The sequence below is a fragment of the Mercenaria mercenaria genome, chromosome 5, assembly GCF_021730395.1.
Source record: "Mercenaria mercenaria strain notata chromosome 5, MADL_Memer_1, whole genome shotgun sequence".
Classification (NCBI taxonomy): domain Eukaryota; kingdom Metazoa; phylum Mollusca; class Bivalvia; order Venerida; family Veneridae; genus Mercenaria; species Mercenaria mercenaria.
Genome location: NC_069365.1, coordinates 89,101,638 through 89,117,971, shown reverse-complemented (window position 1 = coordinate 89,117,971; position 16,334 = coordinate 89,101,638). Strand labels below are relative to the sequence as shown.

The window sequence follows — 16,334 nt, the reverse complement described above, 5'->3', positions numbered from 1 at the left end:
AAGAATGCAAGAAAAAAGAATCTAACTCTTGTAGTAGGTGTTAATAGGAATATCCAGCTGTGGGATAACTGTTTCAGGGGTAACATTTTTTACTATCCCATTCAGCTGGACACTCCTATCTACACCTACAATTGGTGAAAGATTCTTATTATGCTGAACACCTTTTGTAAGGTGTTTAAAATGATATCAGAAAAAGTAAGCAAAGATGGAATTTATCATAACCGTTACCTTTACTATTATTGTGTGACAAGGGGAGATCATCATCACTACCTCCTCGTCCACTGTCACTCGTAACCGTCTCTCGTGATGTGTCACTATTTGTATCTTTTTCATTTGGAGTACCCTGAAATCACGAGTTTATCATATTTCAAAAACTCATTAAAATATTTTCCAATTTCTGTTCTACATGATTATATTAGTTTAGTTTACAGTTTGACTGTGAAGGTAAATTGGACCTAATTTTTATCGTTCTCAAGCCCATTCTCCGGGAAAAAACAGCACTTGGCCCATGGTTTTAAAACAGATTTTTGGGACATGCAGTCTAAACTCTCTAGCATCTGAATTTGTTTGATGCCATACACAAACCTAAAACTGACCAATGGCAGGGCAGTATTCAGGGACTAGTCTCAAAACTCTGTTTTGTAACCATGGACACAGGAGGGAGTAATATTGTGACATGCGAATGCAGTAAGATTCAGGCCTGGGATTCAGTCAGAAATCTCAAGCCTGAAAATCTTCATTCTCAAGCCTGAAATCCCTATTTTCAATAGAGTTATATATGGAAATTCTGGCAACCAAAAGCCTGAAATCAGGAACAGTCCTGAAAAATCCCAGGCCTGAAGATTTGAACATAAAACCTCTGAATGAGCCTTTTTTAATAGGATCACAGCACAATACACTGTAGGACATAACAGAAATAATGGCATGTAAAACAAGAGGACCATGATGGTCATGAATCGCTCACCTCTTCCCACATAATCCAGTTTTGAGTATGACGTCGTTTTTTCTATTATTTGACATAGTGACCTAGTTTTTGAGCTCATGTGACCCAGTTTTGAACTTGACCTAGATATTATCAAGATAACAAGAGGACCATGATGGTCCTGAATCGCTCACCTGTTCCCACATGACCCAGTTTTGAACCGAGTATGATGTTGTTTTTTTTATTATTTGACATAGTGACCTAGTTTTTGAGCTCATGTGACCCAGTTTTGAACCTGACCTAGATATCATCAAGATAAAAATTCTGACCAATTTTCATGAAGATCCATTGAAAAATATGGCCTCTAGAGAGGTCACAAGGTTTTTTTATTATTTGACCTACTGACCTAGTTACTGACTGCACATGACCCAGTTTCGAATTTGACCTAGATATCATCAAGGTGAACATTCTGACCAATTTTCATGAAGATCCATTTGAAAGTATGGCCTCTAGAGAGGTTACAAGGATTTTCTATTTTTAGACCTACTGACCAAGTTTTTGACCGCAGTTGACCCAGTTTCACACTTGACCTAGATATCATCAAGATAAACATTCAGACCAACTTTCATACAGATCCCATGAAAAATATGGCCTCTAGAGAGGTCACAAGGTTTTTTTATATTCTTTGACCTACTGACCTAGTTATTGACTGCACGTGACCCAATTTCAAACTTGACCTAGATATCATCAAGGTGAACATTCTGACCAATTTTCATGAAGATCCATTTGAAAGAATGGCCTCTAGAGAGGTCACAAGGTTTTTCTATTTTTAGAACTACTGACCTAGATTTTGACCACAGTTGACCCAGTTTCGAACTTGATTTAGATATCAACAAGATGAACATTCAGACCAACTTTCATACAGATCCCATGAAAAATACAGCCTCTAGAGAGGTCACAAGGTTTTTTTATTATTTGACCTACTGACCTAGTTATTGACCGCACGTGTCCCAGTTTCGAACCTGACCTAGATATCATCAAGTTGAAGATTCTGACCAATTTTCATGAAGATCTATTCAAAAGTATGGTCTCTAGAGAGGTCACAAGGTTTTTCTATTTTTAGACCTACTGACCTAGTTTTTGACCGCATGTGACCCAGTTTCAAACTCGACCTAGATATCATCAAGATGAACATCCAGACCAATTTTCATACAGATACCATGAAAAATATGGCCTCTAGAGAGGTCACAAGGTTTTTCTATTATTTGACCTACTGACCTAGTTTTTCACGGCACGTGACCCAGTTTCTAACTTGACCTATATATCATCAAGTTGAAGATTCTGACCAATTTTCATGAAGATCTTCTGAAAAATATGGCCTCTAGAGAGGTCACAAGGTTTTTCTATTTTTAGACCTACTGACCTAGTTTTTGACCGCACATGACCCAGTTTCGAACTTGACCTAGATATCATCAAGGTGAACATTCTGACCAATTTTCATAAAGACCCCATGAAAAATGTGACCTCTAGAGTGGTCACAAGCAAAAGTTTACGGACGGACGGACTGACGGACGCACGGACGACGGACGCTGCGCGATCACAAAAGCTCACCTTGTCACTTAGTGACAGGTGAGCTAAAAATTCTGACCAATTTTCATGAAGATCCATTGAAAAATATGGTCTCTAGAGAGGTCACAAGGTTTTTCTATTATTTGATCTACTGACCTAGTTTTTAAGGCACGTGACCCAGTTTCAAACTTGACCTAGATATCATCAAGGTGAACATTCTGACCAATTTTCATGAAGATCCATTCAAGGGTATGGCCTCTAGAGAGGTCACAAAGTTTTTCTATTTCAAGATATATTGACCTAGTTTTTGATCACAGTTGACCCAGTTACAAACTTGACCTAGATATCATCAAGATAAACATTCAGACCAACTTTCATACAGATCCCATGAAAATATGGCCTCTAGAGAGGTCACAACGTTTTTTCATTATTTGACCTACTGACCTACTTTTTGATGGCACCTGACACACTTTCGAACTTGACCTAGATATCATCAAGGTGAACATTCTGACCAATTTTCATGAAGATTTCATGAAATATATGGCATCTAGAGAGGTCACAAGGTTTTTCTATTTTTAGACCTACTGACCTAGTTTATGACTGCACGTGACCCAGTTTCGAACTTGACCTAGATATCATCAAGATGAACATTCAGACCAACTTTCATACAGATCCCATGAAAAATATGGCCTTTAGAGAGGTCACAATGTTTTTCTATTATTTGACCTACTGACCTAGTTTTTGATGGCACGTGACCCAGTTTCAAACTTGACCTAGATATTACCAAGGTGAACGTTCTGACCAATTTTCATGAAGATCTTGTGAAATATATGGCCTCTAGAAAGGTCATAAGGTTTTTCTATTTTTAGACCTACTGACCTAGTTTTTGACCGCACATGACCCAGTTTAAACTTGACCTAGATATCATCAAGATGAACATTCAGACCAATTTTCATGAAGATCTTGTGAAATATATGGCCTCTAGAGAGGTCATAAGGTTTTTCTATTTTTAGACCTCCTGACCTAGTTTTTGAAGGCACATGACCCAGTTTAAACTTGACCTAGATATCATCAAGGTGAACATTCTGACCAATTTTCATGAAGATTTTGTGAAATATATGGCCTCTAGAGAGGTCACAAGGTTTTTCTATTTTTAGACCTACTGACCTAGTTTTTGACCGCACGTAACCCAGTTTCGAACCTGACCTAGATATCATCAAGGTGAACATTCTGGCCAATTTCCATGAAGATCCATTGAAAATTATGGCCTCTAGAGAGGTCACAAGGTTTTTCTATTTTTAGACCTACTGACCTAGGACCTACTGACCTTTTTGAAGTCACATGACCCAGTTTCGAATTTGACCTAGAATTTACCAAGATGAACATTCTGACCCATTTTCATAAAGATCCCATGAAAAATGTGACCTCTAGAGATGTCACAAGGAGAAGTTTACGGTCGCACGGACGACGGACACCACGCGATCACAAAAGCTCACCTTGTCACTCTGTGACAGGTGAGCTAAAAATACGCCCGTCTAAATATTCAGTTCATAAAAGATTTCGAGTAGTTCAACGGTCATAATCCAACAGTGCCTCGGGCGATTTGGGTTGTTATCGAACTTGGCTGAGAAATTATGCCCACAAATGTTGTCACCAAATTTGGTGAAGATCGGATGAAAACTGTTCTACTTAGAGGGCGTAGAAGGTTAAATTAGCAGATTTCAAGTAATTCAAGGGCAATAATCTGAGACAGCCTGGGACGATTTGGCTGGTTATCAAACCTGACCGGAACATTATGCCCACAAACATTGTCAGCAAGTTTGGTAAAGATCGGATGAAAACTGTTTGACAGAGAGCGGACAAGGCTATATTTGCAGATTTCGAGTAATTCAAGGGCCATAATCCAAGTGTGCCTGGGGTGATTTGGCTGGTTATTGGTGAAGATCGGATGAAAACTGTTTGACTTAGAGAGCAGACATGCTTTTGGACGCCGACCGCCCACCACGGGTGTTCCCACAATACACCCCGCTCTTTCAGAGACGGGCGTATAATAATGGCATTTAAACGAATAAAAACAAAATAGTCTTCAACTAAAACAATCAGTGCAGCGATTTCTATTCTTTGATCTATTTCACACCTTTCAACCACAATTGATTAGTAACAGCAAAAGACTATACTATCTATTACATTCTATTTCGTGCATCTTGTAAATTAATCTTGTATCTTGTTAATAAATCTTACATTGAAATCATAAAAAATTCTATGATGAGATTTGTTTTACAAAGATTTACTTTTGTTTAATCCAAACAGAACACGTAAGTTGCTCAGGAACAGACTTAAATTAATGTTGTTTTTGCCTGATAATTACATAGCACCAAGGTTTTACACATGCGGAATGGATTCCGACACTTTGTTTGGTGCAAATTAAGTTAATTTTTCCTTCTTTGTACAATACCTAAATAATTAATGTATACTGCATGCAAATATCATGCATAAATGGGATTCCCAATAGACCCTGTAGTCAATTTGAAACCCTTTCTATGCATTGCTATTCCATCAGTCGCTGCTAAACAATGGGACCCCTTTTGACTTGATTAAACTGTTTAACATCAAAATTAGGGACTGAAAGGTCTCTGATTAAAGGGAGCCTGGCAAAGTCCTGGAATCTTGAAAGATAGGGAATACAATATGAAAATAAATACCCAGCACCCTTCCATTGTCATTAAAATTATCGTCACAGCCGCTACAAGAAAAAGCTGTAAATTTAACACTCCGATAGTGACAAAGTCGTGTCACAATAATCATAGACTACTGTGTGATATTTAAACCATTAGCAACACCCAATAAAAATTCTCATTTTTCAAACACTCTGCAATAATTTCATCAATTTTAACAATGACCTGAAACTAGATTCCGAGGGTGACTCTATCATTACTGGTGGTTCAACTGCAATAGAGACCTCAACTGAACGGATAGATTTCACTACAGTTCACTCAGATTAAACTTAAAATTTTTGGATAAACAGTAAGTTGCAACAAGTACATGTACTGATAAAAAAAGAACTTTTAAATTTGTTGCCGACCACATTTGTTGTAAAAGTATAAAAAAATCAAGACCTCTGCAATCATCAGAATAAATATCAGTATCACTTCAATCATCATCATCATCATCATCACAACCACCACCCCCACCATCATCATTAACTTAATGTCCAACATGACCTCAGTAACCATCACCATCATTGTCTGACATCAGTACTACAGTTTTCCAAATGATTAAAAAAACAGAAAAAGTGGAAACTCCACAGGTCGCTCAACACGACAAAAACGAAAATGTTGCAGGCTTGGTTTGATTGAGCCTGTTCATGGATGGTAGTGGAAATGCATGCTACCGTCCACCTTCCTGATATAATAATGTAGCATGGTAACCATGGTAAGTTAAATGTTTTTTGTTTGTTTTTTTTACCTCTGTAGGTTTTTGACCATTAGTTTGTGTCCATGGTTTAGTCTGGGAGTTAAGCAGGGCCTGCTGTAGCTGGAACGTTTTCATTTGGTGACTGGTCTGTCTCTCATGATGGGGCACCTGCAGGAAAGATTAACGAAACTTATAATACAGACATAAATAACAGGTCATGTGACTCATTTTTAGAACATGTGACTTATTCCTTATGTCATGTGAGGTAACTGTCATGCAAGATAATAAAATAGAAACCATTTATAATATTGGAAAAATAAAACAAATACTCATCTAAGTATTATAACATAGTGGGTTTTATTCAACAAATCAATTGTTGTATATTGCACATTTTTGTTTTATGCCATCGATTACATAACGTACTTTAAAGCTATTTCATTATGTCATTTAGCATTTTTTAATGTAATACATTTAAATAAATTTGTTGAATGGAAACACATCATTTCAAACAATCAAATATTGACAGAAATGCCAAATGAACCTCCCTTATCTCAACAATATTTGTAATTTATTTAATTCCCCACAACTTTTGATGCAAGATAACTTTGTCTTTTCTCAATATTTTATCTCAATAATCCAATTAAAGAAGCACCTGTTGACTAAATTGCTTCCGATTGTGTCCGATTTCTCGCCATCTTATCTAATATTGACAGAAAATATTATAAACTAGCTAATAAAGGCTGGAATATAGTCAATAAGGATCTGGCAGATAAAATAACTTTAGTACTAGTCTATCAAATTGTGACAGCCAATTTAAGAGAAATTGTAACGATTGCAGAGTAAATATTGGACAAGATAATGCTAAAACTGTCTTGGATCAAAACAAATTTATCGGTATCTATCGAAATAAACGAAATAAGAAATAATCTGGCCGAGAAGAATTAGCTCTATGTCCAATACATACTGTCTGTTCCGTCTACGCAAATAATAATTTGTCTAAAATAATTGAAAATAAAGAAGGAAACAGTGCAAGTGCAATAAAGAATAACTAGTTATCGAAAGTGTCAGACAACTTATTGTTTGTAACAACTTTTAAGACTGGACAAAAATAGTTACGTCAATATTTAGTCGCGTCTGCTGCGTTGGCAAAACTACTCTTCTCTCGCAGGGATAAGTCTTAAAAGTAAAAGAAATGAGCAGTCACAGATAATTTTACTCTTTCTATGAAAAGTCACCATATTGTCTGCAAAACGAAATTGGGCATTTATTTTTAGTAATGTTTCCAAAAGAATACTTATGATGATCAAACTGACACATCAACAAGACATATTCCTACTTAGAGACAAATGCCCATAATGACTTCCCTAAATGACCTTGGAGGTACCGACCGATATTATAATTTTGCTTAACATTTCTATAAAGTTTCACTGGAATCTTTTAAATCAGTATGAAGTGTTTCGGACAAATGAACGAACTAATAAAGTGACAAAATGTAGTGATGGTCAGTGAGATTATTGTAGGCCTATTTTCAAGGTATATAATGGAAATTCATGCAAAACATGAAGAAACTAGAAAATGCTTTTGTAAAAAAGCGCATGTCTCCCCCAATGCAAAGTCCTAAAGGCAAGAGGTCAATAGGGGTCAGGAGCGAAAGTCAAAGAGACACTAATGGTTGGCTGCAATAGGGATCATCTACTTGGCATGTCCAGTCATCCCGCTAAATTTCAACACTCTTGGCCTAGTGGTTCTCAAGTCACTGTTCAGGCTCCTGTGACCTTGACCTTTGATCAAGTGACCTCAAAATAAATAGGGGTCATCTACTCTGCATGTCCAATCATCCTATTAAGTTTCAACATTGTAGGTCAAGTGGTTCTCAAGTTATTTCCAAAAAATGATTTTACATGAACAGGCCACTTTGACCTTGACCTTTAATAGACTGACCCCAAAATCAATAGGGGTCATCTACTCTGCATGTTCAATCATCCTCTGAAGATTTAACATTCTGGGTCAAGTGGTTCTCAAGTCATTGATCGGAACAGGTTATCAATGTTCAGGCCCCTGTGACCTTAACCTTTAACGGAGTGACCCCAAAAACTATAGGGGTCATTTACTCTGCATGAACAATCATCCTATGAAGTTTCAACATTCTGGGTCGAGAGGTTCTCAAGTTATTGATTGGAAATGGTTTTCCATGTTCAGGCCCCTGTGGCCTTGACCTTTAACAGAGTGACCCTTAAATCGTTAGGGGTCATCTACTCTGCATGACCAACCATCCTATTAAGTTTCAACATTCTGGGTCAAGTGGTTCTCAAGTTACTGACCGGAAATGGTTTCCAATGTTCAGGCCCCTGTGACCTTGACCTTTAATGGAGTGACCCCAAAATCGATAGGGGTCATCTACTTTGCATGTACAATCATCCTATGAAGTTTCAACATTCTGGGTCAAGTGGTTCTCTAGTTACTGATCGGAAATGGTTTTCCATGTTCAGGCCCCTGTGACCTTGACCTTTGATGGAGTGACCCCAAAATCAATAGGGGTCATCTACTTTTCATGACCAATCATCCTATGAAGTTTAAATATTCTGGGTCAAGTGGTTCTCTAGTTATTGATCGGAAATGGTTTTCAATGTTCAGGCCCCTGTGACCTTGACCTTTGACGGAGTGACCCCAAAATCATTTGGGTCATCAACTCTTCATGACCAATCATCCTCTGAAGTTTCAACATTCTGGGTCAAGTGGTTCTCTAGTTATTGATCGGAAATGGTTTTCAATGTTCAGGCCCCTGTGACCTTGACCTTTGACGGAGTGACCCCAAAAACAATAGGGGTCGTCTACTCCAGCAGCCCTACAACCCTATGAAGTTTGAAGGTTCTAGGTCAAATGGTTCTCCAGTTATTGCTCGGAAATGAAGTGTGACGTACGGACGTACGGAAGGACGGACGTTTCAACATTCTGGGTCAAGTGGTTCTCTAGTTATTGATCGGAAATGGTTTTCAATGTTCAGCCCTCTGTGACCTTGACCTTTTTTGGAGTGACCCCAAAAACAATAGGGGTCGTCTACTCCAGCAGCCCTACAACCCTATGAAGTTTGAAGGTTCTAGGTCAAATGGTTCTCCAGTTATTGCTCGGAAATGAAGTGTGACGTACGGACGGAAGGACGGACAGGGCAAAAACAATATGTCTCCTGGGGGAGACATAACTATCATGTTTATTGAAAAAAAATTACGGACTTTTTTTCCAGAATTTCTGCTGCCTATCTATCAAAGTAGTGCATATCAAAGAGCAAAGACAAATAGATCAACACATACCAACAAAAAGGTGCAATACGATCACTGTAATTTCTATACATTTATCTCCTCTCACATATATTGAATCAAAGATTATGGTTAACTAATGTATATTCTGGAATTCTGTTTTCAGAAGAAAATGAAAACAACACACATCACTTTCTACATTTTCATGAAAGTAATTTTAACCAAAATATTTACATAAGGTAAAAAAAATCCCACAAAAATGTTGAATTTTCCCTTATATTTTGAAGAAAATAAAGAACATTCACATGAATAAATCTAAATACTATTACACCAAAAATTATATACATATAAACATACACACAGATTCAGTAGATCTGCACACAGACTAAAGGAAAGACACAGTTAACAAGAGCTGTCTGATGACAGCGCGCTCGACTATTCGAAGAATTGATTGAAGAATGGGGTCAAAATATTTCCACGGATATTCAGACAAAAGAAATAAATAGATTAGACAAACAATGTTCCTGTATTACTTTGATTTCGCTAAGTCTTGCACTAAATGGCAATATATGAGCCAATTTCAAAGTCCAAAAAGGGCCATAATTCAGCCAAAATAGTTATGTACTCTTGCCTACAGATGGAAATCATAATGATAAACAAGTGTTCAAAGTTTAAAAGCCATATGTCAAATAGTTTTGACAAAACATGGACTTGTATGAAAACAGAACCAATTTCAAAGTCCAAAAAGGGCCATAATTCAGCCAAAATAGATGACAGAGTTATGTACTCTTTCCTACAGATAGAGACTATTATACTAAACAAGTGATAAAAGTTTAAAAGCCATATGTCAAACACTTTACAAAAAATATGAACTGGTACGAAAAACTTAACCAAGATTTCTAAGTCAAAAGGGGCCATAATTCAGCCAAAATCTTTGATGGAGTTATGTACTCTTGCCTATAACTGAACATGGTGATGGTAAACAGGTGCTGAAAGTTTCAAAGCTTTATCTCAAAAGACTTTGTCAAAATATGAACTGGTACGAAATATTAACCCAGATTTCTAAGTCAAAAAGGGCCATAATTCAGCCAAAATCCTTGATGGAGTTATGTGCTCTTGCGTATAACTGGACATGGTGATGGTTAACAAGTGTTGAAAGTTTCAAAGCTTTATCTCAAAAGACTTTGTCTAAATATGAACTGGTACGAAAAACTTAACCAAGATTTCTAAGTCGAAAGGGGCCATAATTCAGCCAAAATCCCTGATGGAGTTACGTACTCTTGCCTATAACTGGCCATGGTGATGGTAAACAAGTGTTGAAAGTTTCAAAGCTTTATCTCAAAAGACTTTGTCTAAATATGAACTGGTACGAAAAACTAAACCAAGATTTCTAAGTCGAAAGGGGCCATAATTCAGCCAAAATCCCTGATGGAGTTACGTACTCTTGCCTATAACTGGCCATGGTGATGGTAAACAAGTGTTGAAAGTTTCAAAGCTTTATCTCAAAAGACTTTGTCTAAATATGAACTGGTACGAAAAACTTAACCAAGATTTCTAAGTTGAAAGGGGCCATAATTCAGCCAAAATTCCTGATGGAGTTATGTACTCTTGCCTATAACTGGCCATGGTGATGGTAAACAAGTGTTGAAAGTTTCAAAGCTTTATCTTAAAAGACTTTGTCAAAATATGAACTGGTACGTAAAATTTAACCATGATTTCTAAGTCAAAAGGGGCCATAATTCAGCCAAAATCCTTGATGGAGTTATCTGCTCTTGCCTATAACTGGCCATGATGATGGTAAACAAATGTTGAAAGTTTCAAAGCTTTATCTCAAAAGACTTTGTCAAAATGTGGACTGGTACAAAAAACTTAACCAAGGTGTGACGCCGACGCCGTGGTGAGTAGGATAGCTCTACTTATTCTTCGAATAGTCGAGCTAAAAAACTATAATCAGAAGACTTTATCACTCTACTCAAGACTACAGTTCAACCTCTGAGGGAAGGGTTTTTTTTTCTCAAATTTTATTTTTTTCTTCTTTGGTTCAGGGCTCAGTGTCTTAATGACATAATTATGGGTTATATGGTGGCAATTTCAATCTTTCTATGGTACAGGAAAACCCCAGGTACCCTTAAGGCATACAGGCACATCGTTATAACCACTGACCTTATGTAAGCCGGCAGGATGGCTCCCTAACATGAAAGAATTCTACGCCCCAAGCCAGGATTCAAAAATACAGTGGTGATGGGTAAATTATCCAATCAGTGACCTTAAACACTCGGCCACAATTGTTTACCACTTGTTAATTGAAAAAACAGAGGGAGGGAGAGGATGACTTTCAAAGAAATTGGTCTACTAGGCAAGAATATACAGTAAAACCTGTATTAAGCAGACAGCCAAGGGAATGACATCATCTGGCTGCTTAAGACAAGTTAAAATATAATAGCAAACAGTTGATTCTGGAAATTAGCTGACTGGCAGCATAATACAGGTGGCTACTAAGAAAGGTTCAGCAGTATCTGCCTTAGTGGAAAATGTTGGTGCTCTGCAGAGGTTTGTCATGAAACCAGAGGTTAGACCGTACATTATAAATCATACAAAAGCAACATAACTTAAAGCAACAGTATAGTTTTAGGGAAAAGGAAAAATGACTGACAATGCAAATAACGGCTACGAAAATGTCACCTTTATATGTAATATTCCTTAAACTGTTTCAAATGAATGCGCTGGAGAAAATAAAATATACACATTTATAGAATACAAATGACTGAAGACAGGTTCCCAAAATTTTAAAACTGTGCTCAAAGACCAGTCTAAAATGCAAGCTTGCCATTGGTCGATTTCAAGATTGATACTCTCAGATTTGGCCAATCAGACAGTACTGAGAGTTTAAATACTGGTCGAATCAACTTTTTTTTTCTCATAAAAGTCTCAACTTTACATTCTGCCCCTTTATAAAAATTATTATATAAAATTTATCAGCAAGATATTATGACATGAAAATGAAAATTCTGTTTTTGAACATCATTAAGAATATTAAAAAAAAAAAAAAAAAAAAAAAATACAGGAATTTTTGTATAATGACTGGTGGTTTTTTGGAAGGGGCGGCTTGAGGTTTATCACTGGTTTATATTTTTTTTTTCAAAATAGTTTTAGCTAGAAATTTTGTCTTAACAAAAAGTCTGCTTCTATTAAAAACATTACTGGTATAAAATAAGTAGTTTTGGCCATTGCTGGATTTGACCTATGAAACACTAGACCACCCTTCTGAAGCCAGCACTCAAATTAATGGTGCATTTTCTTCATGGAGCAATGTTGTACAGTGAATTATGCCATGCAGTTAGATTTCCTTTCATGAGAATTAAATATAATATGCAATTTTAATCAAAGTTAACAAGGCAGCATCTGTTTTAGCTCGTGCACCTTTTGACTTATAATGCATGACAGTCATATCTCTTTAACCTTCCTTTTCTTTCATATGCCAAGTTACTACATGTTAGAAACTTCATTAAATAATTATATCAAATGGAAAAAAATCTTTGTGTGCAAGCTATGAACGTGGAGGGAAAAACCAGCTTGCATATATCATACAGTGTCTATGTTTGTGATCAATGAATTTCATCTCTTAATTAAGCTGATGAAAGGAACAAAGGTTAGAGATTAACAGATAAAATCCGAGGAAAAAAATAAAATGATAACAATACAACAGTGGATAAAAGCAGACTATCGCCCCTAGTATCCAGACTATCGCCCTCATACATCTCCCACAGTAAGAATAAATGACAGTCCTATCACAAATAAAATCTCTTCATTTGAATAAGCTTTTCGTTGTTTTATTAACATTTTATGAACTTTTCTGTCATGTTTTCCCCAGGGTTTCCAACAAAGGAAATCAGATGGTTATATTTTTCTCGCTACAATACTTTACATTAAATGGTAATGAGCTAGCGTTGTTTTCTAGTATTTATTTCTCACCATTTAGGTAAATAAAAGTTTAATTTTTTCTGAAGCCTTTTCTAACGCACGCATTTTAATTGCACTTCATGCGTTTGTGTATCTACCACAAAATGCGTCTTTTAGCAAGGAGGGTATTAAATTATTTATATTAATGGTTGTTAATATTAAAGAGTTTTCTTAAACCATCTGCCCGAAAAAGTTAACAATCCAATAAGAAAATCCTTGACAGTTTGATAGTGCAGATTAAAGTCAGTATTGATCAGACACTCGACTCTGTTTGTTCACACATTGTTACAACAACAACTAAACTGTGTGCCAATTTTGGTTAAATTCTATTTTATTTAGCCCATAATTAGGGATATGTTAGTACCCTTGCTATCAACTTCAGTTTATTTAACTGGCAATTAACGGTCAACAGTCCACATACATGTAACAATGGCGAAATAGCTGTGAAGTGCGTTACTACACTAAGTGGCAATATTTCACGATAATGTGATAAATACAAAATCATTACAAGTCATTAGACTGTGTCCATTTATAACAAACGTGTCAATTACTGCTAAATACATAATAAAAAAAATCGGAAAAGCACATGTCGATACAAAAAAGCCGCACAATGCATATTGATTGAAAATCAATCACTGATAAAACTATCTTGCATCGGGACAGCTCATTAACAATTTATGCATCAGCCGTCAACCGATATTTTTATGCAGACATTAACACTGAATAAAGCCATCAGATGAAACCACAAGGGATTACTTTGTCTGTATTTAAATATTCCACATTTGTTTTGTTTCTAGTAAGGTGTATGATTTGAGACCAAGGGTCTCTTTTATGTTTTAAAGGCAAGCCTGATATAATGGAAGCTTAATATATATTTCATGTAAATTTTTATTGAAGAAAATTGTAAAAACTTTAGTTAACATGGAGGACATGGAGAGACACCTTGTGTAGCTTTGCAGCATAATTTCAGGCACTGGCCAGCACTGCCTACTTTAAGGGTCCCTTGCATAAAAAGGTTCAAACTCAAAAATGAAGGGAAAGTTATTTGAAGTTGGTGACCTTTTCAGAAAAATAAAAAGCAGCTGTGTAACTCCTTTAATAAATTTATTTAAAGCAAGCTTTCACATTTCTTGACAGTGTATCTCTGAATAAACCCACTGCTCTGGGAGGCAATGCATTTCAAAAATGGTGGTGGGGGTGGGGGGTGTGGGGAGGGGGCAGCAGCTAACAATTGCTTTGTTTTAATTTCAGTCTTGACTAATTATGAACTATAACAATCACACCATTACTATATATATAGTGTTGGTATTTGCTTATGACAAAGCTTAACTTTTTCAAACTGAAAAAAAGTTGCAGTAAATATGGGGGTTGCATTTATATTGCTTTTATTCTACGTTGTATGGTATTATGCATTTTCTTCAAAAAAATGCTGCAAGCCATACATCATGCATCAGATACCATAATTATTCATCATTATGTAAATAAATTAAGTAATTATTTTCTACTAAACTAGTTTCCATCTTTTCCATAGAGGAACCTATTTTCGGATTTGTGACTTTTCTTCACAAAAGGTTAGAATAGCAAATATATCATTCAGTACTGTGAAAATGACGAATGTACCAGCTGGAAACCTATTTCTTACTAATTATATACTGTATCCTAAAATACACTTGCTTCTAATCTTTCCATTGCTTGCCTTTGATACAGACATACTCCAGAATGAAACTATACTTATTTTCAATTAAAGTCACACTGACAAATGTAGAGAAAGAAGGCAAATCGTTATGACCCTTGATTCCCTAAAAGACATAACAATGACCCTAGATGAAGACCCTAAATTCCACTCAAGGCATTATGTATGACAACTCCACAGCAGCTGTATTGCAATCTTAGCTTTGGACATATCTATATTGTTAGTTGGTCACAGAATAACTTCAGACATGTGATTTATAACACAATTTTCCAATCACAGGAAATGAAGCAGTACCCTCACAATTGATATCCCCTCCAATGCTAAAATAATGCAAGAAAGTCAAAGAGCTTTTTCCAGACCATTTTAACTTCATTTAGAATCACACTATTTATTGAAAAAGACTACAGTATCTTGGTGAGGCAGTAATAATGTTGTTGGGCCCGTAACTTTGTAAGACTAAACACAGAAATTTCTTAGGACCATTATTGTCTGCTTGTTTTATTTTGTGTTAAACAGCATGATATTTAAACAGTATTTCAACAATGTGAAGCCAACTGGTGTTCCTGGATTCTGTACCAATACTAACCTGTTCCATACTAACAACTATCAACTTCTCCACAAGAATCAGAGGCAGAGGACGATATGACATCAGACACAATTTCTTTTATAAGGCCATTACGGAGTACATAAACCCTGCCCAGGGATCAAACTCTAGACCCCACGATCTGTCGAGCTGTGCTCTTCCTAATTTTGAGCTAAGCAGGCGGGACAGATCAGGATCATGAAAAGGATGTAAAACCATGAGATTCCATAAGCCCATGAAAAGTTTGCAATACCATGGTAACATTTTGGAAGTCTGTGAACTTTTATGAACTGAACAGAACCAAGGGTATGAGTTTATTTCAAGTGGGTAAGACCATGATGTAAGGAAAAGACCTGATTTATGTTAACAGCCTTTTCTCTAATCACAATAAGCATTGGCAAGTAACCATATTTTATTCATCATCACTTAATCTGAAGAATATGTCAATAATTTTTATTATACCTTTAAAAAAATTATGTCTGAATTCAAATCTCTCATCATACCTTCAGATAATACTAACATCTTTATCAGGAAAAAAAATTGTGATGTCAAAAAGACAGTGGGTCCTTTAAGATAAATTTGTATCAATTACAGTTAAACAATGGCATTTAAGTGCATTGACCGCAAATATTTAACTTGCAGTAAAATTTGACAAATCTCAATTTTTCTCAAATGAAACCACAATGATAATGTGCATTCATATATCCATGAAGGATCACAATGGGCACTTATTGTGCTCCCTAATTGGAGTAACTATCACCTGTCAGCCCTTAATTATCCCTGATTTACTCCGACCACCCATTATCTTGGTCCAAAATGATTACTGTCGGCATGTCAAAATTTTCTACTTTAAAATTTGCCTTTTTTCATCAATATGTTGATGCCCTTTTTCCAGCCAAAATATTTCAAAATCGGTAATGCGTTTTTGTCATGAATGCG

The 16,334-nt window shown here is 36.1% G+C and overlaps 1 protein-coding gene across 4 annotated transcripts in view; it reads right to left on the bottom strand.

The window, feature by feature from the left end:
• The window catches only part of LOC123557885 (protocadherin-11 X-linked-like), a 111,518-nt gene that overhangs the window by 8,012 nt on the left and 87,172 nt on the right, over positions 1-16,334 (bottom strand). For all 4 annotated transcript variants that reach the window (XM_053544258.1, XM_045349639.2, XM_045349640.2 and 1 more), the window contains 2 exons: positions 5,957-6,073; positions 229-343 (listed from right to left, as the gene is read on the bottom strand). In XM_053544258.1, coding sequence (XP_053400233.1) covers positions 229-343; positions 5,957-6,073 — 232 coding nt within the window. The remainder of the gene's footprint in view (positions 1-228; positions 344-5,956; positions 6,074-16,334) is intronic.